At 40.2% G+C, this 27140-nt stretch overlaps 1 protein-coding gene, 1 long non-coding RNA gene and 4 other non-coding genes across 12 annotated transcripts in view; all 6 read left to right on the top strand.

Annotated features, from left to right (window-relative positions):
• STAU1 (staufen double-stranded RNA binding protein 1) overlaps window positions 1-13223 on the top strand; it is a 33273-nt gene extending 20050 nt beyond the window's left edge. For 2 of the 7 annotated variants that reach the window (XM_042884722.1, XM_042884718.1), the window contains 9 exons: window positions 689-901; window positions 1436-1579; window positions 2396-2542; window positions 3309-3381; window positions 3683-4002; window positions 4716-4838; window positions 6333-6418; window positions 6511-6558; window positions 7076-13223. In XM_042884722.1, the coding sequence (XP_042740656.1) occupies window positions 689-901; window positions 1436-1579; window positions 2396-2542; window positions 3309-3381; window positions 3683-4002; window positions 4716-4838; window positions 6333-6418; window positions 6511-6558; window positions 7076-7163 (1242 nt within the window). In that variant the 3' untranslated portion in view covers window positions 7164-13223. Of the gene's footprint in view, window positions 1-670; window positions 902-1435; window positions 1580-2395; window positions 2543-3308; window positions 3382-3682; window positions 4003-4715; window positions 4839-6332; window positions 6419-6510; window positions 6559-7075 lie in introns of all 7 variants that reach the window. The other 5 variants (XM_042884721.1, XM_042884717.1, XM_042884723.1 and 2 more) reach the window with 4 other exon arrangements.
• A 1693-nt stretch (window positions 13224-14916) lies between these two features.
• Window positions 14917-19125, top strand: LOC122187323. Its single transcript, XR_006181279.1, has 5 exons — window positions 14917-14956; window positions 15354-15399; window positions 16394-16522; window positions 17175-17309; window positions 18700-19125. It is a non-coding gene; the product is annotated as an uncharacterized LOC122187323 (long non-coding RNA).
• On the top strand, window positions 15195-15286 carry LOC122187382. Its single transcript, XR_006181296.1, has one exon. It is a non-coding gene; the product is annotated as a small nucleolar SNORD12/SNORD106 (small nucleolar RNA).
• Window positions 16232-16323, top strand: LOC122187380. Its single transcript, XR_006181294.1, has one exon. It is a non-coding gene; the product is annotated as a small nucleolar SNORD12/SNORD106 (small nucleolar RNA).
• Window positions 17013-17104, top strand: LOC122187381. Its single transcript, XR_006181295.1, has one exon. It is a non-coding gene; the product is annotated as a small nucleolar SNORD12/SNORD106 (small nucleolar RNA).
• On the top strand, window positions 17632-17726 carry LOC122187383. Its single transcript, XR_006181297.1, has one exon. It is a non-coding gene; the product is annotated as a small nucleolar SNORD12/SNORD106 (small nucleolar RNA).
• Window positions 19126-27140: the final 8015 nt, after the last annotated feature.

The following is a 27140-nucleotide window of genomic DNA, read 5'->3' as shown; positions in this document are numbered from 1 at the left end:
TGAGCTGGCGGAATAACGTTTCAATCAATTATATGAATGCTTACTGTAAGAAAATGTAATTGTGTGTAACTAAATTGCTTTTTAAACTGTATTATGAAATTTCATATGAATCTTCCAGTTATTACAGATTGGCATGAACATCACCAGTAAAAATGTACTGTCACAAAAAGCCAGTTGTGGGTGGAAGCTCTCAATTCGTTTTTATTTTTTGACTGAGTGTCTTGAAGTATGATTTGTTGGGAATGGAGTTAAGACTAACTCTGTAGTAAGCAGCTAGCACTTAAATGTTTCCAGAACTACTGATTTCTAAGTTAAATTGCTGGATCCCAAATAATGGCTTTCTCTGTGATGTTCTGTTACTGTAACCTAATGTACGAGGTGTTATCTGCATGGCAGTTGACAATGAAATAGAACAGTCATTTTGAAGGGGTAAATAAGTAAGATGGGTTAATGACTGGAATATGTAAATAATGTTCGTGGGTTACTGCATCTGGTCTTCTAAAACATGTATTTATTTGGGTGGGATTATGTTATTAGAGGATGATTTACATAGGCACTTCATGAATTTTATCAAAATTTGAAATCTCTTTATCCATAGTGCTTGAGAGAATTTTGCTATAAACAATGTGCTGTACCATTTTTAATAAGTGTTTATCACGCTTTCACTCAGTTTTTCCCTCTGAAACAGGTGACCAAGGAAAGTGGTCCTCCCCATATGAAGAGCTTTGTAACCAAGGTGTCGGTTGGAGAATTCATGGGTGAAGGTGAAGGAAAGAGCAAGAAGATCTCAAAGAAAAACGCTGCAATAGCAGTCCTAGAAGAACTGAAAAAATTGCCACCCCTTCCTACGGTTGAGAAAATGAAGCCACGAATCAAAAAGAAAACAAAATCAATAGTGAAGGTAAGAGACAATGTAACTGCTGTAAATCATCACGCGAGAGACATTTCCTAGTCAGTTACAAACACACTTAGATTGCGTAACATTCATCATCATTGTGGTGCTGGAAAAGAATATTTTGCTCTCACTGGGAGCAAATGGAGTTCCATCAATATTTTTACAACAGATTGTAATTAATTCAGAATGAAGGAGAATCCATGTGAAAGAATGAATGATACCAGAAAAACAAGCTCTGACTTTCAGTCATTAGTGTGGGGTTTTGCATGATTTTTACCTTCTACAAATTCTCCTGCAAGCCTGTCCTTTCCACCATATGATTTGAATCTCTGAAAGTATTTCCAGTGGTAGGTTCTATACGGTCAGCTATGACAGCAGAGCCAAACAAATTGGGTGTTTCTCCATGGCTGCAATGGTATTTCATTAAGAAATTTTGGTTTTAGTTTGTTTCTATTTCAGGAAATGAGTTCAGTGGCTCAGTTTTCTTGACTCAAATGTTCACTAATTTTGGCTTATTTCCTGAACATTTTTTTTGTATAGCTGCAAACAAGTCCAGAATATGGTCAAGGCATGAATCCCATTAGCAGACTTGCCCAGATACAGCAGGCCAAGAAAGAGAAGGAACCAGAGTACATGCTCATCACAGAACGCGGTCTTCCAAGACGCAGGGAATTCGTCATGCAGGTTTGTTTGCTGAATTGAGAAATTTAGTTGTTTGGCTGTGATGTTTCTTTTTTTTTTTTTTCTTTTTTTGTTGTTGGCTTATTGTATTCAGAGTGTGATGATGGGTAGGATTACAGCCGAATTTGCACTGAATTTGTTACAGAAATATTAGTAGATTCCACCCAAGGGAGGCAGTGGTTCAAGAAAAGTGATCTGAATCATGTTTTAAAAAAAAAAAAGGATAGGACAGCAGAAGTCTGCCTGTGCCTTCCTACTGTATTTAAAGCTTTTTATAGTTTTACAACGTAGGATTCATTAAACATGAACTAAATAATTCTTCATTTCTTCCTTCCCAAGATTTCTTGTGTGTTGCCTTGGAGTACAATGATTTCTGCATTCTTTATTGCAAATTCCAATAGTGCAGTAGTTTTTTGATGTTGACTATCTGCTAGGCTCTAATAATTATGTCTTCCAGCCCTCTCTTATATTCTGGAAAAAGCAGAAAAATCAGTTCCTTTCCAGTATGTTAGGAAAAATTGCTAAACGGTTAACTTCAGCTTGAGAAATTGTATCCACTGTGATGCCAGTTTTGAGCATTTAGGCTGGTGCCAACATGTGATGATGAAATACAACTGATTATGCTATTTCTGTTTGTTATTTTTTGCTTGGAGGGCAGTGATTGAAGATGATAAATAACAGATTAATTGTTGCTTAGAATAATAATTTGAACTATCTTGTGACTCCTGCTGTATTGAAGATACAGGTGAACAGTGAGTGAACCCTAAGATTCAATCCTAAGCTTAGGATTTTACTTCTCTTTCTTCCTCTTCTGTCCAGGTGAAAGTTGGTGTACACACAGCTGAAGGAATGGGCACAAACAAAAAGGTTGCTAAACGCAATGCAGCTGAAAATATGTTGGAAATTTTAGGTTTCAAAATCCCTCAACCTCAGCCTCCAAAACCAGCATTAAAGACAGAAGAGAAGGTAATATTCTTTGAATACTGAACGCAGAGTGTAAACAGTAGCAGCTTTGCAAGACAGTAGAGGTATAGTAAAGCCATGCCTTCTCCAGTGGTCAGGAAGCCATTCTGTTGAGGTGACTTCTCTAAACAACTGTATTTTGGATACATCAAGGATTCAATTTTGCAAACAAATCAAAGTCTCGTTAGAAGACTGAATGAATGTATTTTCCAGGGAATGGTTCAGTATGCGAATATTTGATTGATGCATTTGGTCTTAAAAACTGGCAAACATGTAGGGTACGTTGTATATTGGAAGCTGTGGGTAGCTTTATCAGTAATTTCAGTCACAAGTTAGCAATAGTTTTTTATTCTCTTTAGTCTCCTAGCATGGAAAGAGCCTTGCATTCTTGCCTATTGATTCAGCAGATGTGAAGTTAAAATAGCAAGTCTTGTTTTCTCTTTTTCATGTATGTGTCCACTTGTTTCCAATGCATTCATATTGTTACCAGCAATATGAACGTCGTTTTAAATGGCTGATTATGGGATCTAGTTCTCAATAGCTGTGTTCCTAATAGCACTTCAGTAACTTGTAGATGGCTTTATTCGTTCGATAAGAATCACTGAACTTGTCTTTTCTTTATAAGTATATGAGAGTAGAGTTATTTGAATAATAATTCTTCAGTAACATTTTGACAAGTCAGACTCTATACATTTTGAAAACTTTAACACTGGAGGGCAAAAAAGCTTTTACCTTTAAAATTGTTTGAGCTCGTTTCTTTATTTTTAAGACACCAGTGAAGAAACCAGGTGATGGAAGAAAAGTAACTTTCTTTGAGCCGGGCTCTGAAGAGACTTCAACTAGTAAGTAACATTACTGAAAGAAGCACAGCCTCCATGCATTTCTCAGTCCCTTCAAAAGCATTATTTAACATGCTATAATAAATGGAAGTGTTGGGACAATTTCTGTGTGAAAAGGTAGGGAGAGGAGAGATCAGTCTCTTTGACTTAGGAGAAAGTTTCTCTGGTATAGAGCCCTCACTTGATGGGAGCAGATTCCCTGGAAAAGTAATGCGATTTCTGTCAGCCGGGGTTAATGTTCCAGGTTTGGAGGAAGAGTTGCAATAAGCAAGCTCTGCATTGGTGGTACCTTTCTTCTCCTCAGGTAATAAAGAAGACGAGTTTAGGATGCCTTATCTCAGTCATCAGCAGCTTCCCGCTGGAATTCTTCCCATGGTCCCTGAGGTTGCACAGGCTGTAGGAGCCAGTCAAGGACACCACACCAAAGAATTCAATAGGGCAGCCCCAAATCCTGCCAAGGCTACTGTAACAGCAATGATTGCTAGAGAGCTATTGTATGGTGGTACTTCTCCTACTGCTGAGACCATATTAAAAAATAACAACTCATCAGGCCATGTGCCCCACGGACCACTTACCAGGCCCTCTGAACAGCTGGACTATCTTTCCAATGTTCAAGGAATCCAGGTAAATGTTCAGTTTCCAAGAGTCCTTCCAGGGCTATCAAAACTGACATAAGTTGTTTTAAAGCATTTTAGTTCTGCTGTTGACTGATGTTCATGTAAACACTTTATCTACAAAATATACTGAGTTCTACTTTTTTTTGTTAATTTTGTTGTTAAATATGCATTATATACTAATTCTGAGGCTCAATTCGGTGCTGGTGTGTAGGCCTCTGAGAAGAACAAAAATGAAAGTAGTGTTTTCTGAAAACTGTCATGATGTGGGAACATAATGTGGATTAGTACTTGGCTGGTCTGAAATCAGTTTTTCTGAAAAATTGATGCTGCCATAAACTGTGCATTTACTTAGGGTTAGTCCCTTTCATTAGAATCACATTTAATTTCCTACATTGATGCTTTATTGATATTTTTCTTAATAATGAAAGCTCCATCAAAAAGTGTAACAGGAAAAAATTCAGGTAGCAGTGAGCAGAATAAAAATCCTAGAAATAATCATTATGTAGTAATTGTAATTCAGAAGGCTTGCGGAGTTCTTGTGATTACTCAAAATTGTTATTACAACGGAAGTAAAACTCAGAAGTAAATGGTTCTGCTGGCTGGCAGATAATGAGTAGAGTTTGGCTTCATATGTTTAGGCATATAATCTTTAGCAGTTGTAATGTATTATTGCTTATACTCGGTTAACTGAGAAGAACTAAATAATTCTCTTTTCTTTAGGTTGAATATAAAGACTTTCCAAAAAATAACAAGAATGAGTTTGTGTCTCTTATAAACTGTTCCTCTCAGCCACCACTGATCAGCCATGGAATTGGGAAGGATGTAGAATCTTGTCACGATATGGTATGATGAATCTTACTGAAACGCTTTCTTTTTTGTCTTCAGTGAGCTGTGGGATGCAGCAGATAGAACAGGATTTTGTTGCTTCTGGATAATAATTAAATGCTGTACAATTCCCGGACTATTTTCGTCAAATACATCACAGGTTGCTAAAATAACTGATGAATAATATCAGCATCTAATTTAAGTAACCTTTGACATGCTTAATATATGCTAATAATTTTGTTTTACAGGAAGTACATTTTTTATCTCAGTATTATGGGCCCTGAACACATTTTGAAGAAAATGCATAAAAAGGAACTTCTAAAACACAAAAGCACATAACTTTTTTTTTATTTTTCTTAATGGAATGGGCTGATATCTTATTTGAAATGATAATTCTTAGATTTATATTATTACCAAATTTTCTGCTGGAGTGGAACCCAAAAGGGAACGAAATGCAATAAGCCATTAAATAGCAGAAGACACTCTAAATCTGCTAAAATCCATTTATAAATAAGGTTGTCTTATTCACAGTAGCTGAAATACGTTCTGTGAAAGAATAAGTCTTCTAGAGATTGAATTTTAAGTGATCTGCTATAAAAGACATTACATATTGTTAGCCATATGTACGCAGACTACTGTAACTTGGAAGAAGATTATTTCCTTTGGTGTCTAGTGGTGACAGACTAAGGTAAGAGTTTGTAATATGTAAATACATGTAAGAAAACTGATTTGACTGATTTTTTTAGACTCAACATTTTTCCAGTAATTTTATAATAGCTGTATTTTGTTAGAGATCTCTTTGAGCTTTGTCACTGAGATTTGATGCCTATCTCTATATCCTGCTGTAAAAGAGCTCCTGGAAGACAAAGCACGCAAGTCAGTGTAGTAGGTGAAGGCAAAAGGACAGCAGCATTCAAGCTTAACCACTGTGATTTGGTAGATGTGAGAGCATTCCCATGTTCAGATGTTCAGCTTTCGCTAAAGCATGTGCCATAACTAATAGGGTGTTTTGAAGAGGTGTACCTGAAATTGAACAACACTGAAAAATCTTTTCAATTCTTAAAGGAAGTAACTTCTGCATAAGCTGTGCCACGTTAACAAAATGTACTTCTGTATGTGGTTGCGTGCCCTGTTTGTCTGTCTTTGATATTTTTGTCTTTTTTTTCTTATTCTGTGGAGGACTTTTTGATTCTGTGTATTTTAAGGTCCTTACCCAAGTCCTGTACAGTTGGAGCCATTATTGATTTTGTCTTTTGCCATGATATTAATAGTACTGCTGAACTGATGTTTCCCTGTTGCTAAAACAAATGCTATGGGAATCCTCTAGCCACTGTACCATTCTCTTGTTTATTGTAGTAAGATGAAATTCTACACCATTTAATATTTTCTGCTGTAATTCTGATCCTTAAAAAATACACTGCCAAAATTAGAATGCTTACTTTGAGTCCCAGTCCCCACTTCATTAACAAATGAAATGAACTCGAGTTGTTGAATGTTACTTATTTTCTTTAGGCTGCATTGAACATTTTGAAGTTGCTGTCTGAGCTGGACCAACAAACCACAGAGATGCCAAGAACAGGAAATGGACCAATGTCTGTGTGAGTGTGACCCATTGACTTTCCCTTGTATTATTGGAAACGTGTAACCCTAAGATAAACAAATAAAACATGAGGGTTTTTTTCTTTGCCAGAGAAGTTAAAATACCAAGGGCTGTTACCTTGCTGAGAAGGACGAGAGGGTAGGTTTTATGATCCAGCTTGTAATTTTCACGTGTCAAATGCAAGTTATTAAGCTTCATGTTACAGCAAGTGGATAAAATGTGATGGCTGTGATACACAGGAATTTTGACTGTGATATCTCTGCTTGTTACGTAGTTACATGTATTTGTAAATAGTGTGATGTTTTTCTGTGGATTTAAGTATTAGAGCAGCCTCTAGAAATTCCCTGTGTGTAAATTGTAATCTCTGTTTAGATTTCACAGCTTGCTCACAGAAGAAATGGTGGGAGGGGAAGAGGGAGGGTGATTTGTAAATTTGTCTTTTAGCAGAAAAAAAGTGGCTTTTTGTTCTGTAATTTAGATAACAAACTACCAAAATAGTTGAATCAGCAAAGTACTGATTGATTAAAAATTGAGGCCAGTTGCACGTAAGCAGATTGTCATCTGCACCTCAAATCCTTTGTATCAGATTTAGAAGTGTTTTGTTAGTGGAAGTGGTGTTTTATCTCATAAGTAACAGATGTTTCCTCATTCGTAGATGTGTGAAACAAGAAATGGAAAGTGATCCTCTTCTCAAACCGGCTAACTCAAACACTTTGGGACAAACACTGGACAGCACTGCCTAAAAAGGCTTTTGACTGGACCCAAACATGAAAGCACCAGAGAAAATCAAATGCTTCCTATTAATGTAACCTGTTTTAGAGTGCTACAGTCTTTACAACCTACTGTAGTGTCTAAATCATAACTGTTGCTTTTTCTTCAAACAGTGATAAATTTTTAGTTTCATTATGTTGTTTTGATTGAAATGACACTATAAATTTTTCATTTAAAAGTTTCTTAATTGTATCTAGAACGATAGCACAGTTTAGAAACTTTGTCTTCTGAGACTGACATGTTATCTGTGAACTAACTTGGGAAGATCATATCCATGTATGTGGTTATTTTGTTTTTATTGAAATAGCAAGTTTCTCTGCAAACCAATTGTGTGCCCACCATTTTTAAGAAGTCCAGAATTTTCTCAAACCTGGTGTAATTATCCAACGGTTGAATGAATTATTACACTTCAGGAATTTTAAACTTCAATCATATTTGGTTAATTTCTAGTTTTGTTGAGTAGGGGTATGGGAGCTTGAATGCAACGTGACTTCAAGTGATCTCTGATCTGTGTTTTAAGGATTGTGCGTGTAGATGGCACACAGCTCACTGCATTACAGGATATGATCTCAATGTATAAAAACCGCAGATTGATTTTCCTTGAGTGCTTTATGCTGTTTAATTACATCTCCATGTAGGGCTGAAAAAAATTACCTATGTTTATATATAAACTGTGTTGCTTTTGATGTTGTGTTATTGCGCACTGAACTGTGTGCAATAAAGTATTTGCATATGGTCCAGGTAAAGCACGATAGCCTTGCAAGTTAAGTACTGCTTCAGTTCATTGTTTACGCTGGAATTTTTTCTCCCCATGGAATGTAAGTAAAACGTAGTGTTTGTCACCAATAAATGGTAATACTAAATTTTTTTGGGGGTTAATTTATTCTTGTATGCCACTACAGGGGCTGCTTTTCTATAGGATTTGTAATGCTTGTGATATAGTCCGGGCGGTATTGTAAAGCTATGGCGTAACTGTACAATGATTATCAACAGCATATAAATAACTACTATTTAGTGATGTGGAGAATGTGAAAAATTGGCAAGGTCGAGGAGATTCAAAAGTAATGTAGGTACATCTTGTAATTTGTGCCACAGTGTATTAGTGCAACTGTATTCATGGGAGCTTAAACTAACCTTGTGATTATGACAGGAAGCCTGGTGCAACAGGTTGGAATGATTTTTCTCTAGTTTCAAGTTTCCTTGTTTGCTTGTAATTTGAGTCATAACTTTGCCTTGCACTTAGTAATTCTGGGGAAGTAGTGCTTTAAAAAAATGAAACGAAACTTTCCCTCTAGCAACAGAAATTGGCACTGTGGGCTGACCCATGGCAGTGTGTCATTTGGATGTGAACTATGTTCATGTGTACTTAACTGGTAATCTGTAGCAACACTTCTTATATGCAGTGTGTATAGTAACTCGTCGTAGAAAGCAGTTACTGCACATGTAACTCTGAGCTAAATGTCTCAGCCTTTTTTATTTGCATTATCAAAAGCAATTGGGCTACATTAACTGCATACCAAATTTGATGGAATCAAGTTGGTTTTGATCATTATAAGCGCAAAAAACATTGTAAAGGTTTTGTTTTTTTTTAACATTTGTAGAACTAAATGATGTACATTGAAAAATTAAAAGAAACTTGCTAGGCTGAGGCTTTGTATTGCAAATTCTTACAACTTATAAGCTATTTATCAAACAAAACTGGGAAACAAATACCACATCGATAGCAGTGTAGATGGTCTCCCTGCACCTATCTGCTGCAACTTAGTTTTCTCTTTGAATGGATCTTCTGGCTTTTTGTAAGTCATTTGTTGATAATGCTGTTTCCTGTGAATTTTAAGGTACTTTGCCACAGGTGTCTCTATTTCAGTGCTCGTAAATGCATCAATGATCATAGAGGTGCTGTCTAAGAGAAGGTTCTTTTTGTGAAAGACCTTATAGTAAGAGCCATGTGATGGAAGAATTCATGGCCATGTGTGGATTCTAGGTAACACAAGTGAGTTCTAAATAAGTGTGGGGTTTTTTCTAGAGCACTATAGTCACTTTTTTTTTTTCTGTTGACTCCTCTGTGCTCGAAGCAGCACGTGCTGATAAGAATGATTGCTTACCATACGTAATGGAAAGGCTTTATATTACACTTTAGTTCAGCTGACACTACAGGATGTTCCACAAAGAAGAGAAATATAAAAAATAAGAACAGAAACTGAGGTAAATAAGAAATACCCTGACTGCAGTAATCTAACAGGCTAGTGTTGGTATAAAGTACACATTTCTGAGTACTAGCAAAGTGCTGTCTGAAAAGATGCATCTTTGGATTCTTTCTTCAAAATAATAATCTTTGAAATAATAAATCTTACTACGTTCACTTTCCAGTCTTTATAAAATCTTTTGACTGCAACAGAGTGAGCTGGAGCTTCAGAATGTGATCATCAGTCTACATTAGCTTGGGCTCAGTGCCACACTTGCAGTCTTACCTTTCATTAATGATCCCATTACAAAACAAACAAAAAATGTATAAGGTCTGTTCTAAAACAACCTTGTCATATTCAGATCTTAATTGGCTAATATTGTTTTCCCTCCATCCGATTTCCTCCCTGTTATCTTATTTGGCTCTACTTAAATTACGACCAACTTTTTTCGTAAATGAATGCATGTTTCCCCGTGTTTCTCCCAAAATATTTGGCAGTATGACACTACTGTTCTTGCTGTCCCAGAATCTGCTGTATATTTAGTAAACTGTGAAATTCTGCACTCCTTTAGTTGTATAGAGAACTTCCCTTTAAAATTACCATTTCTAAAGGGGAATAAAGAAAACAAAGTACGTAGTATGGTACATCACTCTTGTAACTATTATGCTAACAATTGATACAGTGGCCTTGTTTCTTTTCAGAATTTATGACATTATTATTCCAGCCTTTCATAGAGCTGGTGTTCTGCAAGTGGAGCTGCTTTGAAGCTGCTGCTTTGAGGTGGAAGAAGGTGATTCAATCCTGATTCCCAAAGGGACAGGTCATTGAATGATAGGAGTATGGTGTGGCAGAAAAAGCCACTGAATTTCAGTCCACTTAAGCCTTTTTAGATCTTTTTAATGCCTATCCATCCTACTTTCAAAAGGAAATACAGAGCACACGAACTGTAAAGTAGCAGCTTGGGATTTTCAAAAAGATTCTGGAAGTATTTTTATGTTAATTTTCTAGTTGTTCAGGTTATAAATAATAGCAGCAGAGACTAGAGAGAGTAGGCAGTACGTTTTCCTTCACCAAAGGAAATGTCCTATCTGCCAGTACTCCTTGGCTTGGATGGACTCTAGTCTTCAAGTTGTTATTTTCTGGTATTGGAAGGAAAGCACTTATTACTGCTTTCAAAAATGTCAAAGCCTTAAGCCAGTTCTAATGTCTAGCAGCTTTTACATTGCTTTTCTTAAAGTGCTTCTCTGCTTTTGTCAAGTGCTGCACTTATTAGTGGATCTTGTCAAGAGTGATACCATGCCACTGTTTGTTGGAGAAATGCAGTCAAATGTCCCATTTCAATGCCCTGTATAAGAACCTGAGAATTGGCTTTGTAGATGTGCTGCCTACAAAACTTAACAAAGTGAAGCCTTTTCCAGTGCTGTGTTACTGGGCTTAATGATTGCTGTCTAAGTTTCCTATTTTAATAACAACTTGGACTCTAAACATGGTGTATAAGGTGGGTAATTGAATAGCCAAAGTTCATTCAGGAAGTATTATTTGCTTTCTTCAATGGGTCAGTTTGTTATTCATGAGCTGAAAAAGTGCAACGCGTAAAGGGGAATAACTAAATTCATTTCAGGGAATTATTTTAAAGCAAATTATTTTATCTGTTATTAGGAAACCCTCACTTCCCAAAGGAAGAGAAACAATTTTTCATGACTTCCACACTGAAACTGATGGTGTTGGATCTTGCAAAAAAGAAGAATCTGCAAAATTTATTTTGGAGAATGCTGACCTGTAGGTAGCCACAGTGTGCCTACATAATGAGCAGCAGTGTGGATTTACTGGGATACATGTTTTTTCCATGATATTAAAATGTAGTCCCATATTTCAAATAGTGTTTAGAATGGCATTTTGTTTCACACTTAGTTCTAGTTGCAGTGACAGCGCTATCACTGAAGCTCTTATACTGGTTCACCTTGTCTCAATTGGACTTCAATTGGAAGGCTGGTGTTTTCTTAGGATAAATCCTGCCTGAATGGACTCAGCCAGGAGATCTGCCACTAGTAAGGCACTTATTTGCCCAGAGGATTGAGAGCATTCATTTTATTAATGTACATTGGAGTTAAATTTAGACGTACTTGGCATTCCGTTGCAATTACTGTATTATTTAAGGATCAAACCAAAATTCTGTTCTAACTTGTTTGTCAAAGTTTAAAGTAGGATTTTTGTTCTCATGTAATAATGTGTAAAGACAAATGGTGAAGGCTGCAGAAGTGCCTAACTCCAGGAAGGGGCAGGATGTTTGTGTACCATTTGATGCAATCTTGTTTTGTGAAGCAGCCACATAATTGTTTGGTGCTTTTATTTTGAATCTGCAGATAAACAGAACAAGTGTGTATCAGTGTAAAAGCTTCCTTAAGGGCTTCAGATTAAGAAATACGGTCCAGAGATAGTTACCAGTCTGAAAATACTCAGCTTAATCTCTTGACTGCAACATGCTGTATTGCTTTCCATTACCTCCTGCTTGGATTTATACACTTACTTAATACTCAAGAACTTCTGAACAAGAACCTCAACATCCTGTGAAAGGAGGTTAGGGAACACAAGTTGTTAAAGCAAAATCTCTAGGATGTTCATTTAATCTCTCTGGATTAGAACTGCATTAAGAGCATACAGATGGTGAATTTTACTTATCCAAGAGTTTATTTTATTCTCAGACAAATTATTTTTTGTACTGCTAGCAGCATCCTAATGAAACAAAGCGTATTCAACTAGAAATGAAAATAGCACTTTTAAACTGTATTTCCTCTCCTACTTCCAATTTCACAGTATTTTAGCAATCTGCTAAGAGACAGTGTTTCAGATTTTGAATGTCTTTATTTATGCCAAAAATATCCTTGACAGAATGTGCTATTAATACTGTCATCCTAAACTACCATTGTTTCATTACTTTTTTTGTTATTTTTATTTTTTAGAGAAGATATGCTCCTTAAGAAGGCAAACTGGGCTCTGTGCTAAAGGGACAAAACCTCTGACATTTTTCATGGCTAAGTCTAAATGCAAAAGCTGTTTGGGTACAACTGAGCATCTCTATAGGTGCAATCTCCTATTCCCCATTTTAACATGGGTACAATCTCTTAAGTTGCTGTTCTTGAAATTTTAAAATTGTTACAAAGTACATCACAGTAAAGATATATCTTGTGGCCTGACTGCTAAGTATTGCTTTCATTGTAGTTTTTACACAGCAGATTGGTTTTTATGGAGAGAAGGCTATTTAGCTCTTGCCAAGAAAAAACAATTGGGAAATGAAAGTATCACTGAAAAAGTAAATCCATCAGTAGTTTGTTGTAAAAGAGATTCAGTATAACTTCCCTACAAACTGCCACTGTATTTGCATAAAACGTTTGTCTAGTCCCTTTTAAAGATTGCTGAGTGCATACTGAAGTGTTTATATGCTAAAATGTTGAGCCACTGAGTTACTTTGATTCCTAAAGGGGATAGAAACTTGAAGAAAATGTGCTGCATCAAATTCACAGAAGTTAAATACATTTAAATAATTGTCTCTTCTAAGCATTCTTAGCTGGCTGTGTTGTGCTTTCTCTCGTACTGTGTGAGTTGAAAAGTATTGTAACGTATTCCTGCACAGTCTTTCAACATTGCAGTTGAGAAGTTTGTCCCATGTAAATGGACCAACACTCAGTTACTTTTGCATGATAAAAATGTTCACACCCTTCTCTAAAGTTACTTTCAAGTTGATACCATATTGGTCCATTGCTCCATCTTGTTACGACAGAGCAGTGTCTTATCAATGCCTATGTAAAATTAATTTGCTAATAATAAAAGAGAGTAATCTGTAAGCCATCAAAGCTACCTTTTTCCTCAAAAAACATTTTCTTTAGAATTTAGCCAAAAATTCTGCAAAATGTTACTGGTATCGTACATCAATAGAAATTATGTCCTCAGTGCACAGCTGTTAACAAGGCAGTTACTCATCTAACAAGCTGTTTACACTTTCTAAATGACTTATCTGAGCTTGGAAAAACTAAAATGTTTTGATCAATTTTAAGGCTGAACCTGAAATAGATGCATTAAATCAGCATTAAACCCAGCCCTGCATGGCTGCAATGCTTGTATCTTTGGGAAGGCTTGCGGACATAAGAAAATCAACACTGCCATTTCTCTGTATGAGTGTTTTGTTTTGTGTCTGGTGATCAATAGCTACTGACCTCCAAATCTGTTACTGCCAACAGGTCTGAGGTTCCTGCTTCAGTTACAACGTGGCTGTGATCCATTTATGTCATTTTTGGAGAAAAACTCATGGCAGTCTGTAGCAAGGAAAAAAAAAACAAAAGCACAAGAACTTTAATGTGCAAAAAGATCTCTTGCTAAAATTCAGCTGGGTCCCATTTACAGTTCTTGTTGAGTTGCATATGTGACATGGGCTTGCAGTGTAACAAGATTAGTTTTCCCTATAATCTTTTAAAATGTCCTCCACTGGACTGCCTTTTCATCTCTTCATGTTCTGGAACTTGGATTAATGGGATTGAAGTTTTTTCCATGAGACCCATTTCATAAGCTGCTTTCTGGAATTAATTGCTTACAAACACATTTTATTTGGAAAGAATATTTTAATGGTAGTTGAATTATATATACTGTTATACCAAACACACTGCAAGGCTTAAGTACAAACACCATATGGATGTCAGTAAATAATAATAGACAAGATGAATAAAGCAAGACAGGCCGATTTGTTTCTGAGTGTTTAAAACATCTTGTAGCTTCCTGAGGCACTTAGGAAGAGCCTTGGCAAACTAGCTGATCCATTCACATTGAGTGTAGGTCGGGGAGAAATACCTTGTGTGAATTCAGGGCTGTTATGGGGCTCGTCCTCACCAGATACAGGCGCTGGGCTCATTGCGCAGGTCATTTTATAGCTGCAGGATCGCCACGTGCAGCAGTGGCTGGGTTACAAAGCACAGTTCTTTGCAACCCTTCACTCTGTTACTTAGTGGTAAAATGTTTAATTGGAAGTAATTTGCGTATCGAAGGCCACCTAAGCACAAAACAAGTGCTGCTGTGATCGGTCGTTTGCTTTGGCAAGTTGCTGAACATCCCTGAGCCTTGTTTTTTTCTTTCCAAGAAGAAACGAACGAGAATAATTTATAAGATGGATTGATGCCAGAAGCACGGGGTGCGCGCAGCACGTGCCCAATTAACATTCCTGGGCCTCTCCTGCCTTGTAAAGTATTAAAGGCACGGAAGCAAGGCAGACGGGCAGCCTCCTCTCACCTCACTTCTCGCCGTGAGGATGAGCGGGCACAACAGCGACGCCCCTGCCGAAGGCGCCGGCCTCGCGGGGCCCCTCGCGCTGCCTCAGCCGCACCGCGAAATGGCGGCCGCCTCCCATTCAGCACAGTCCGCCACGCGCCCCATGCTCCACCAGCGCGGAGGCGCGCACGGAAACCTCAGAGCTGAAAGCACCGCCCGACATGGCGGCGGATCCCGCCCTCCGCGCGGGTGGGCCGGGGCGGGCCCAGGCGGCGCATAAAGCGCGGTGCGTGCGGCCCAACGGCCTCTTGCTGCGTCGCTGGGAGGTGAGTGGAGGTTCTGTGCTGTCTGGGGGGGGGGGGGTTGGCTCGCTTAGTTCGGGTGTTGCGCTTGGTTTCCTCATAGCGCGTCCAGCTCTCGGCTGGATTTCCCTGCCGCCTTTTTTCTTCCCCGGTGAAGGAGCACCTGGCTTTGCAGCCCCCCTCCCTCGACCTCCGTCCTGTATCCCTGCGCATCGCTGTGCTGAGTTGCTGTGGCCGCGCAGCCCTGCCCCTCCCGGGCCCTGCTGGTGTAGGTGATGACTGAACTTTTTTCCCCATCAGAGCGACAGTGCCGATTACTCCTCAGTCTAGCCAGGTCTTGTCTGATGCACCAGCAGGGAAGCGCTGCGTTGTCCCTCATCCTGCGTGCTCCGTGCTCACTGTTCCTTTGTTTTCTTCCCAGGCCGTGTGTGATGGACGGCTGCAGCTGCCCGCCTCGCTCCGCCACGGTGAGATTCTTAAGTCCTTTAAATATCCGAGTTTTAAGTAACTATGTCAGTTTTAAGGGACTTCCTGGTCTGTTTTTCATGATGTTTTGCCTCGTTATTATCTCCAGAGGCTAGGTGCGAACATTAGCCTAGGTTTTGTAGAGCTGGAAGCAGTTTAGGCCGTGCAGAAGCATTGTAACGTGGGCCTCGTGTTGCTGCGGTTACACGCAAGGTGTCAGGTCTAGGATGCCGATTAACGAGCACCTCGGGTCGGATCGCGGGTTACCGCTGTGTCCTTGGCAGGACGGCGTGGCGCTGGGGCTCGGCCAGCCCGTGCAGACACGTGGAAGCTGCTGTTCGGAGCTGCTGGCGCAAGGGAGCCCATGGGCGGAGCTGTGCCTTCCCCAGGCAGACCGGGCTGGTCCGGCACTTCTCTACTCTGCCGCTTGCTGGTAGGTATGCGGTAGTGCTTATGGGATGGGGCCTGCGGTGTCCGTGGCCCTTTCCTGTGTCTTAGGGTTTGGCGACTGCCCGGCATTCACAGCTGCATGTGCAGCCTTCTGCCCTTGCATTGTTTGGGCAGAAATGTCTCGTGGCCGTAGAGGTTGTACTGCAGAAGTGTAAAAGCTGTTATCTCTGGCTGCCCTTCTGTGTTAAGTTTGCGTTAGCTGTCTTGCGCTGTACTGCAGAAGCCTGTTTTATCATTTTTTGGTGCACTCCAGTGCTTCCCCTGTGCCATGAGCCTGTTGAGCAGGCAAATCAGCTAGCTCTTTCTGGGGAAGGATTCGTGTAAGTATGCAGACTCTATGGATGAGCCTAGAATGGGAGTATGGCTGTGTCACTCTTGGGACCTGCTGGTGTAGGTGATGACTGAACTTTTTTCCCCATCAGAGCGACAGTGTTGATTACTCATCACTCTAGCCAGATCTTGTCTGATACACCAGCAGAGAAGAGCTGCTGTCTTCCACAGCCTTGTGTGGCTCAATGCTAAATGTTCCTTTGGTTTTACTCCTAGGCCTCTGTGAAGGCAGAAAGGCATTGGGCCTGCTGGAGACCTGATGAGATGGCTGTAGCCTGCAGTGGATCAGCTGTGTGATGAAGGCAGTTGTCCTGGCTTGCACCACTGTGCATGAACCTTTAACAGGTAAGAATAGCAAGTTTGTAAGGCTTCTGTTGTTGATTAGTAAAACAAACAAATAAACCTTAGTTAGAAAAAAAAAAAAAAAAGGGTCTTCCAAAATGTTTTGTACCAGCAGGCTTAGCTGGAGCAGACTAGTACATATATAGCTGCGTCCCATTTTTTTTTTTTTTGTTAGATAAATTGTGCTCATAGAACTCATTGTAAGGTCATTCTGCCTGGAGACATGGAGGTAGTCTGCTCAGAGCAGCTGCTGTAGTATGCTATGGGCACTGTCCTAACATGGGATCCCTTAGGAAGAGAGGCTGTTGAGTTTGAGGTTTGAGTGCTAGCCAGCTTGAGGAAGTGTCGAGGGGGTTTTAAATTAGTGTTCAGTGGGGCTGTATGCATGCATGGCTTTACTGCTTCTGCCATTAGTTCACCATTCTCTGAACCTGTCACAGTAGGTGAGAGCATTGCATGGCTAATGTGGGTGGCTATGTAACTCCTTGGACCTGCTGGTGTAGGTGATGACTGAACTTTTTTCCCCATCAGAGCGACAGTGTTGATTACTCATCACTCTAGCCAGATCTTGTCTGATGCACCAGCAGGAAAAAGCTGTTGTGTCCCACAGCTTCACGGGGTTCAATGCTAACAGATCTTTGGTTTTCACTCCTAGGCCTCTGTGAAGGCAGAGGGATGTTGGGCCTGCTGGAGACCTGATGAGATGGCTGTAGCCTGCAGTGGATCAGTTGTGTGACAACTGCAGTTGCTTTCTCTGCTTTGCATTTCCACTTTTGATAGAGGAGCAAAGGTAAGTTGTTTCCCTGGAGACTTGATAAATAGGTAGACTTGAGCATTGTAGCATGAACCCTCTGTGCATTACCTTTGTCCCCTTACAGCATGTTTGAGGTAGCAAGTGAGGCAGTGAGCAGGGTACACACTGCAGGTAGACAGTAAGCTGGAAGCAGTGGTGACGAAAACACTTTTTACTAGTTTACCTGAAAATTTATACCTGTTAAAATGTTCTTGATTTCTAGTATTTTTTGTGCAGGGTGTAGTGCCTTCTTGGTTATTATGGACCTGAAGGCCTTTTAAAAATTTGTCTCAACATCAAGCTGAAGAGCATCTGTCATTCTGTGGTATATGATGACTTCAAACTTTTTTCCCCATCAGATCGGCAATGCTGATACAAACTTACATTTAAGCCAGATTTGTCTGATTCCACAGATGCAAGATTCTTCAGTTTGTCATTTGGTTCTGTATTGAGGCTTCATGCCTATAGGCAGGGAATTTGTGTGTGCTGCATGCTCAAGAGGGCAAACAACTGGAGGGTGCTGTCTGTGCATATCTTAGTAATACTGATTGCATTACATTATTTGACATGCATAAAGTCTAAGAGACTGAAAGTGAAAGGATTTGGGCTTTCAGAAGATTGCCAGCAACAGAAATGGCAGAGAGCTTTGACAAGTTTAAATTTAACTTAAAAGGGCATAAACACAGATTATTTTTTTTTCATTTTGTCCCTTTTCAGTATTGTTAAAATGAAGTGCTGCATATGAAGTTAGAGAACCTTTGTTGTGGATTTATTTTTTTACTTGTGAATGAGATATTCTCCATGCCTTATAAGTGGATAAATGTCAACTTTCAGCAAATTTCTGTTGTGCAGAGAGAGATTGCTTTTGGTGTTTTTTTTGTTTTTTTTTTTTTTCTTCCTTTGCTTCTGTAAGGGATCATATGTGCATAAGAGAATTTTGCTTCATTGAGTAAACACTTGCTGCTGGCTTCATTCAGCTGCAGCCTGATCTTGCTGTTTGTGTAACCCATGTTCAGCTGTTCCAGCTCTGAGGGAGACTGAAGTCTCCTCAATAGCCTGTAACTGGAGAGCACAAATGTGACCTTTCTGTAAAGCACACTAGAATTCTAAAGGAGTATGAGTGATCTGTGTCAGATGGCAGAGCTGATCAAATTAGTACTCTGGCACCCTCTGCTCAGTTCCCCAGACCTTTATCAAATACTATGAAATTCCCCAAATTTTTTTTCTAAGAGTGTGTCCTATTTGGAGTGCCTGGCAGTACAGCAGTTATTGTGACTGCAGAACAACCCTTACCATCTTGAAGAATTTTGGGGATGAGATTTGAAAGTTGTATTTTTGCTGTTTGATGTGGGGTGAACTGACATGATGTTGGATATTTTCTTGACAGGTTGAGTAGATCTCTCAGGAGGCTTCAGGATTTGCTGTTATTCAAAGAACTAGGTGAAGGCTGTCTTCTGCTAATGATGTTTCTCTCCATGCTGCTGCCTGTGATCCTTGTACACACTACAACATCCATATCACTGAAACAACTTTTGTGTCTTTTCTCTTGGTCTTGCAAACTCACAGATGGCAGGTGTTGTGTTTTTTGCCTTCATATGATGTATTTAATCATAATGGATTCTGGAATTTGCTGCATGTTCTACGTAACTGGATGATTTTTGTCTGCAAGGGCTGTATTCACCAGCTGACAATTAATGTTACTTGACATTAAAAAGAAGCCTGAAAAAGCTGTTGTCATATATGATGGTCTTGTGTACAAGGAGAGTTTTTTTAATAAATCTGAGTACAGTATGAACTCAACTGTTGAATGAAATTGTCTTCCATATCTTTAACAGCCAATTTCTGTATGCCCTAGTTGTTGGTTTCTGGAGGCAGGTGGTGATAGTGTATCTCTGGGGTGACTCTCCATTGAACTGTTTCTGCCTCAGTTAAGGAGAAAGGGTCATGGTCTCATGGCAAGATAGCTACTCTTCACATACTCTAAAGAAGAAGGTGCTTAACTGAGATTTGTAGCTGCTGACATTCCCTAGGAAACTATAGTGCGCTGGAAGTAGCTGGCCCATGTTCCAGGTAAGTAGGTCACAGTAACTTTGTAAAATCTTCCATACATGATTCTTTCAGAGAGTTAACAGCAATTAGGAAGGAAGTGAAGCAGATACCAGCTTCTGTAAAGATTTGGTTATCTCCCTTGTGCAGTGTGATCAGCTACAGAAATGTCTTCTGCTGGTTAGGGACTATTGGCTGATGTTGATTCAGCTCCTGCAACCTTCCCCTGGATGCTTTTTGGCAGCCTTCCTGATATGCAGAGGAGGAGAATTAATTATCTATGTGCTAAAGTAGGGGAATACTGAACAAGATGGTTTCCCCAAAACCAGAAAAGTAGTGGGAGCCCTAGAGAATGTTGCTGCTTGTACCTCTAGACTTCTAGTGGCTCTGTGAAATACACACACCTGGTCTCAATGTGAGCAAAACATTTTATCAGTGAACTTGCATTGTGCAATATGCACTTGAGGCAGAATAGTGGTAAGTCTGCCTTCTGCGTGAAGGTGTTATCGATCTGTTAGGAGCATCAGCCTGGCAATCAAACGGTGTCTCCATAGTGCGTAGTCAAACAGACCTTGGCAGATGGCTCATGCAGGTCCTGGTGTGGTAGCATATGTATAGCCCATTGGCAATGCAAATGAAGTAAAACAGCCTCTTGAATTCAAGCTGCTGTGGAAAGCTGGGACTTGTATTAACTGAGTGTCTCAAACAACACAAGTTGAGATTGAAACCTTGGTCTAGTGATGGAAGTAGTCGCCGTTGAGTAGTCAGTGCTGCCGTTGAGAAGCAGCATGCTAGTTAGTACGTTCACTAGGAATGCATTTTCAAACCAACCCTGCAGCCTCATTAGTTTCCTGAGGAGCAGGGCCCCTGTCTGTGTTGCTAGTCCTGGGCTAGCTCTGATGAGTCCTGCATGCTACCTGAAGCAACTGGGTACTTATGCCCTACAGAGAGCTAGCTAGCCCAGGAGCCACAATTCTTGAAGCACCTGAAGGACAAAAATGAGAAGTGAGTGGATAACAGGCTAAGGAAATATGCAGCAGGAAATTATTCCTTAAATTTTAAGTATTTAAGTGCTATTTCTACTGCTTGATAGCAATGTCTTTATTAATACTTAATAGCTTGGTAGTTACTTACAGCCCCTAGAATCTCTGCAGGGCGTTTCCGTTTCTTATAACTGTAAATAACAGTTTCAGTCACTATAGGAGGGGATTTGATATTTGAACTGAGTGCTCTTGAGCATGTATGTCCAATAGGATACAGTGATGATGGAAAATTATTAATCAGCATGTAAAAAGGAGTCTTCTTTAAGCTGGATAGAGATTTTTCTCAATAACTATGAACAGCATAATCTCTTGAAAGAATGTACTGATGAGGGGTCAGGGCTGCTAATCAAACTTAATCTAATGATAGTATCTACCAGCAAGCTTTCTATGGACTGTGGAGTAGAGACTGCTAGTTGTCCAACGGGACAGGTGTATCTTGAAAAGTCCTTTGTGTGTTATTATCTCTTGCCAAGAAATCAGGTTAGGATTGAACTTCTGGTGCTACTCACATATGTGCAGGGATGAATGATAGCACTGAAGATGGCTGATCTGCTGTAAGCAATTTGGGAGCATTCCAGGGTGGGTGCAGGCTGGTGATCTGGGGGAACTGAACTGCATACAGTGAACTGGGCTCAGGGATCTGACCTGGCAGCTGCAGAGGGTGCTGTGTGTGTACCTCTCCCAAAGCTTAGTTAAGATCCAAACAGACAGGTTTTACTCATCAACTGCTCATTTGTGTGTGTTTATAGTTGGGATGCTTTCACTTTGTCACTATAGTAGTTTGCTGTAGTAACAGTGGACCAGTGTTTGAGATTTGTCTGTGTGAACAATTAGTTTGACAGTGGAGAGAAATTCTGAAAGTCATACGCAAGTAAATCTGAACTTGTCAGAGGCTTTTATATTTGGAAGGGTAAAGGTGCTCTTCTATACTGACAGGCTTTTGTTTCAAAGCTTTTTTTTTTCTGGTGTGGTTTCTAATGTGCCTGCAAACAGCAGGGCACCACAGGTACTGTTTCATTATACATCTGCTGCCATAATCTTTCTGGAACTGATTTGGTTCTAGCAGGCCTTCCCTGGCACTCCTTCCAGACCTGTGCTCCAAATCCCCATCCCTATGAGAGGCTGAGTGTGGTCGTAGCAGCTCTGAGCACTCTGCTGTGCTCTGAGCTCAGGTGATTTCCCTATGTGTAACAGCAAGCTATTCAAAAACTTGAGCTGCAATGGGCTTTGTAGTACTACAGCTTACAACTGTGCTGTGAATTAAGCTTCCCTGGTAATAGAGAAACCTTGAAATAAACTTCTTTGGCTTTATCAATGCAGGTAAAATCAGCCCATTTGAAAATCTCTCAATGTAGCCCCTTTGTTAAAAGATGGGAGATTTACACTGAATTTAAAAGCAATTTTCACCTGGCATTTGTTGCCCCAGTGTTGCCTGACTTCTGCTGACACTGGTCACTCCTGACTGTGACAGCTGGATGTTTTGAACGAAGTAATGAAGATTATAACAGTAATGAAGAATAAACAGAGAGCTCCCTGCCATCTCTAAGAGACAAGCAAAGGAAAATCATAGTGTGTCCTGGGCTCTTATTCTGCTGCTGTGAGGTGGTTGAAGAGAGCAGCGAGGACAAAGACAGGATTTGTCAGCTCCATCAATTACAACAGAAACAGGCAATTGTTGTATTGAATATACTTGGGTAACTTTCTAAAACCGAAATCTGCAGTCTGACTAGGCTGATATGTTTAAGCAAATGTTTACTTTTCTGAAACAGCTCTGTTTCTTGGTGCCATGAGCATTTGAGAGGAAAATAGCACAGATTATTGCTCTAGATGTTGCTTTTAATAGCTGTGTTTTCATACACAGTGAGAGGTTTCACATTTGTATTCTCTAAGATTCAGAAATGTTTTTTTGACTGCGTGTGGATTGTTTAACTTTTTTAGACCCATCTGTTAGGTGGGTGCACTAGCTTATGGGATAGCACAGTCCTTTTACTCATTGCTGCTTCTACTGTTTGTATTGTTGTCTCTGCCTTAATCTCTGTTCATCAGTAGATAAAATTACTAAATTATCAGCTGTGTTAACAGGCTAGACACTATTGTGGACAGCAATGAAGTAAAACTTGGTTTTGTAATTGTTCTAGGAAGACACAGATTTAAGGACGCTCAAGCTGTCCTACAGACAGGGAAAAAATATTTTTTGTTGAAGCAGGGGGTTTCTTCCTATAACAGCTTATCTTTAAATGTTATGCAGTTAGAACCTTTCCTGTTCCACCCTTTTTCCCTTGAAGCAGTGGGGTGAAGTCTGCCATCTCAGTGCAACCCAGGCTTGTTTTGGCACTGTGGGATCTGCTGGCACAACGTTGCCAGCTCAATATTGAAGATGATAGATAAAGTACTTTGTGCTAGACATGGTGTAAATTAGGAGCAGTTCCATTACGTTCTCTAGGATCATTTGTAAGTTCATGGAAATATGTTCAGGACTGGTTCTGAGTTACCTGAGATCTGCTTGATTTCTTTAACATTGTATTTAGAAAGCATCCACTGGAGAGTCTGCACTTCTTTGGTGCCTGTCACTTGCTGTTTGATTTTGCATGCTGTGGCAGGGTCACCTTGAAGTCTTCCCTCTAGTGCTGAGAATAAGCTTGACTTCTGTAGCCTTTTCTCAAACCAGATATTAAAGCCAGGTGTTGTCCTCATTTCTGTACACACGCTCCTTTGGGGAACCTTCCTCACCAAGGATGTCCGGGGTAAGAGAGACTAGCAGATGTGATCTCAGCATTGACTATACAAAGAAGTAAGATATGTTGTTCATCTCCAGGTGGTAAGCATTCCTCCAGCAGGCTCATCTAGTGCTTGAGTGTGGTAGGTAAGCAGATGCAGTCCCACATGGTTCTGTTTGCCCAGATGAATTCCCTGAAGCTCATTCCTGAAAGTTGCTCTCCAAAGGTAGTGCAGTACATCAGTACCCAGGGGTTGGCCTGGGGTAAGTCATGCTTTCTGCTCCACATGTGCTTGTATTTCCCACTGTGGGTGGCCTCAAATGTGTTCAACAGCATACTGCTTCTGGTTCAGAGCTGTTCTGTAATAGGAAGGGTGAGACTTTTGATCCTCCCACATACCCTGGAATGCTTGCACATCAGTCCAGGATAGAGCCTGGCCCTTAGGAAGCATCTAACCTGGATACCATTTCTCAGAAGAAACACTGAAGTCTACTTCTGTCTTTGTTTAATAACTGTATGTGCACTTCCACTGTGCTGCACATCTGTAATGGTTGTAGACATTGCCCTACTCATGAGCTGCTATCTCATGCTTCTAGTTGCAAATCCTCAGCAGGCTCATGGGAGTGTTGCTCCTGTTACACTTAGTCTTCATTCATGTTCTTAAGAATTTTGTCTACCAAGAAGAGAGAAAAACATTTTATTCTCCTGAGATAAGATCTGTTTTGAGAGCAAATCCATTTTCTTATAGATGTGGGTCTGGCCCTTCACAACAACAGTTCAGAGAAGACTTTTCCTTTGAGCATTCACTGATTGTGTTTTACAGCAGAATGTTTGTAGGTACAATTTTCTTGGAAATTTGCAGAAGAGGACTGGAATTGTCCGAGAAGTTCTGTTAATCAGCAATTTATGTTGCTGTGGAAACACCTTAATGGAGCTTGTGAAAACTGCCTGGAAAAATGGTTGTCAGAGGTGCTAACAGCAATTTGCATCTCTTGTTGGTTTGTAGCTTACCTAAACCTATACAATACAATGGGCACATGGTCCACAACAGTTGGTGCTGTATCATGAGAGTGACACACATGCAGCCGGTCTCGATTGCACTTGGTCATGGCTTCCCTTTGCAAACCCTGTCACTCTTCTGAACTATGACACCTTCTCCCTGGCAGTCTTTCCTCTGATCTAGAGTGCTATGCTAAGTACCAAAGTGATGTCAGAATCCTTCAATGTCAGATTGCTAGAAGTAAAGGCAAGTAGTAACATCAATGGGGATGAGAGAGAAAGTGATGAACTGTGGTGTCTCATTATGCAACCATGTGACTTGGTGGATGTCTTTGTATACAAATACACTGATTTTTTTTTTCCAGTAGTGGAATGGACCAGGTAGACCTACTCTTACTTAGCCTTTTGGCAAGTAGAAGGCATGGTGAGGAGTCATCTTGTTAGTTTTATATAGCAGGTACAAATCTGCCCCTTACTCTTCTTTTCCTGGCTCCCTTTTTTCTTTTATCCCTCTGGAGAAAGGTACTTTTAAGAATAAAGCAGAGCAGGGGGGAAGCATAGATGGATTTTCTCAGTGAAGGAATGCAGGCAGTCAGGGCTGGGACTGCCAGACTTGCACTACAAATGCTGGGTGCATAGTCTCTGTGTTACATGAAGTGGACATGATGGGCACAAAAGATGTCATAGCCTGTTGTGTGAAAGATGTGATACAACCTTTTCTTGCCAAGTGGGTGCCTCTTACTCTGGTGCAGGCTGCCTTCTGCCTTTCTGAACTGTGACAGGTAATCTGACAAAGGCACATCCAGGGAAGAGCCTAAGGATTTTTCTCTCACAGTGAAAAAGAAAGCTTACTGACACCTGGGTGTTGTCAGACGTTCCCGCTGTCTAATGGAGTCTGTCTATCCATCACAGCACTGTTCCTCCATCTGTGGCTCAGGAGCTATGAGGAGGGAGATGTAAAGCCATATGGGAGGCCAGCAGGGTTAGTGGAGGACAGGAGCTTTCAGGTCTTCAGGAGTGCATTGTTGGCTTCAGCCACAGATGACAGGCTTGTCAGTGAGCTGTGGTTTCCTGTAGGTCTGCCTGATCTGTAAACCTACATAAGATCCCTGAGGGATGGTGGGGTTAGCTCTGTAGAGAGAACTGTGATGGAATTATTAGGAGCATCCCACGGGCTTTCATCTTCAGTTCCCTCATACTGGGAGCAAAGGTTGCTTGGGCTTGCAATGCCAATTTCTTAAACTCATTAGCAATATCATTAAAATCCTTTTAAAATGACATTTAAAGTCTAGTGACCTCCTCTGTCATCCGGATGTCCCATCCTGAATGTTTTCTGTAAGGCTTTCAGAGTCAGGTGCATTGTTGATGGCAATGCTATAATATGGTTTAGACAAAAACTCACAATGCTTTATTGATTTTTAAAGTGATTTGGTGGAGTCACAAAGGTCTATGGAAATACAGTTTTGAGAAAAGAAACAAAAAACTTCAAACATCTTTTGCTAATGTGTTAGGTTAGAATTCTGGTCTAACCACTGAGCAATAGCTTTGTATTCTGTAGACAGCTCTGTAACCTCAAAGAACGCCTCTGGCTTCAAGGGTCATCTTGATCAATTCATGGCTGGGTCGTCTACCAGTCACCCAAATCTTACTATAATACACAGGTCCTCACTAGCTGCCAGCACTCCCTCAGTCACTTCATCGTGGTCACCTTGGCAGGGACAAGGTTTACTCTAAAACTGATGATCCCATGCAACTGCAGTGTTGTTCACTATCTGTAAGACTCACAGAATTGCAAAACCCTGTGGCGGTTGTTACGTTTAATTTTCTCATTCCAGACTGTTCGTTCAGCAAATTGCATCCCTTTACCATCTGTAGCACGATTGTCCAAAATTGCTACTTGTCTCCACACTATGGAAAACATGTAAGGTCTTATGGCCCATATCCTCAAGACAGTCAGACACCAGGTGAATACTACTGGAAGACCTAGAGAGGTGAACTTGGTGTTGTGCCTGTGTAAACTTGCTGTGAGGCCCCAGGGCAAAACCAGTTCAGAGAAAGCAAAAAGGAAAGTGTGCAGTTTCCTTCTTCTTAAATCTTAGCATCCTGGTTGTAAAACTTCCACAGTGGCTAATTAGGGCGTTCCTAAAAAAAAAAAGCAGTAAGAATGCAAAAGAATCTGAAACAATGCACTTTCAGATACGAGAATATCAGGAAACTCCTGCCTTCGTGCAATTATCCTTGCTAATAAATCCAGTGAACGTGTATACTTGATGGATTAATGCCTTCCAATGCCCATGACAGCTTCTCCTGTCATTGTAGAAAATAAATGTGATCATTTCTGCCATGTAAATTGTATCAATTAAATAAAACCATTAAATAGGTGAGCTAATACTAAAGGTTGTGTTTATCTTCATCCCTGCTGTTACTGTGTGCTCTTCCCCTGTTGCACTCAGAAATGCCAGTCACAAAAAGGACCCTTTATGCTGAGAGTTGACTTTACGGAGTTTGGATCAATGCTTTGTTTTTTAGCTCTCCTTCACAACATGTTTATTTCCTTCTTATTAATGTGCTGCAAAGTGTTTAGCCATCATCTGCAGAGACTGAATTTGTGCAGATAAGTGTCCTTGAATCTCCTATGGAAATGCATTTCTTGTAGATAAGGCCTCTGGTTTCATCACCTAAGAGCAAATGAGCATCTGCTGCTTTGTAGATTAACTGAAACTTTATTAATTTACAAGGGTCAGCTTACTATTTTGGACTTCTTTTTGTCTGCTAGTACAAGGGGAAACCTGGATTTCAAGAGGCAGAATGGCTCCATGGCTGATGAGGATCTAGAATTTAGGATTCATTTGTTCTAGGTCTAATTCTACAAATGCTTCTTCAAGGTAGAAGATGCAGTGAAGACGCAAATTGCCTGCACAAATGAGGCCTATTTGGTAGATGTTTACAACACTGAAATGGTAATTTCCACACCAGCTGATTGCAGATTGCACAACATGCATCTGACTCACGGTGTGCTCGAG

This window comes from Lagopus leucura, unplaced genomic scaffold, assembly GCF_019238085.1.
Source record: "Lagopus leucura isolate 7727_CA_CO unplaced genomic scaffold, USGS_WTPT01 Super-Scaffold_100045, whole genome shotgun sequence".
Classification (NCBI taxonomy): Eukaryota; Metazoa; Chordata; class Aves; order Galliformes; family Phasianidae; genus Lagopus; species Lagopus leucura.
The sequence above is the reverse complement of the archived record's forward strand: the minus strand, read 5'-3'. Positions and strand labels throughout refer to the sequence as shown.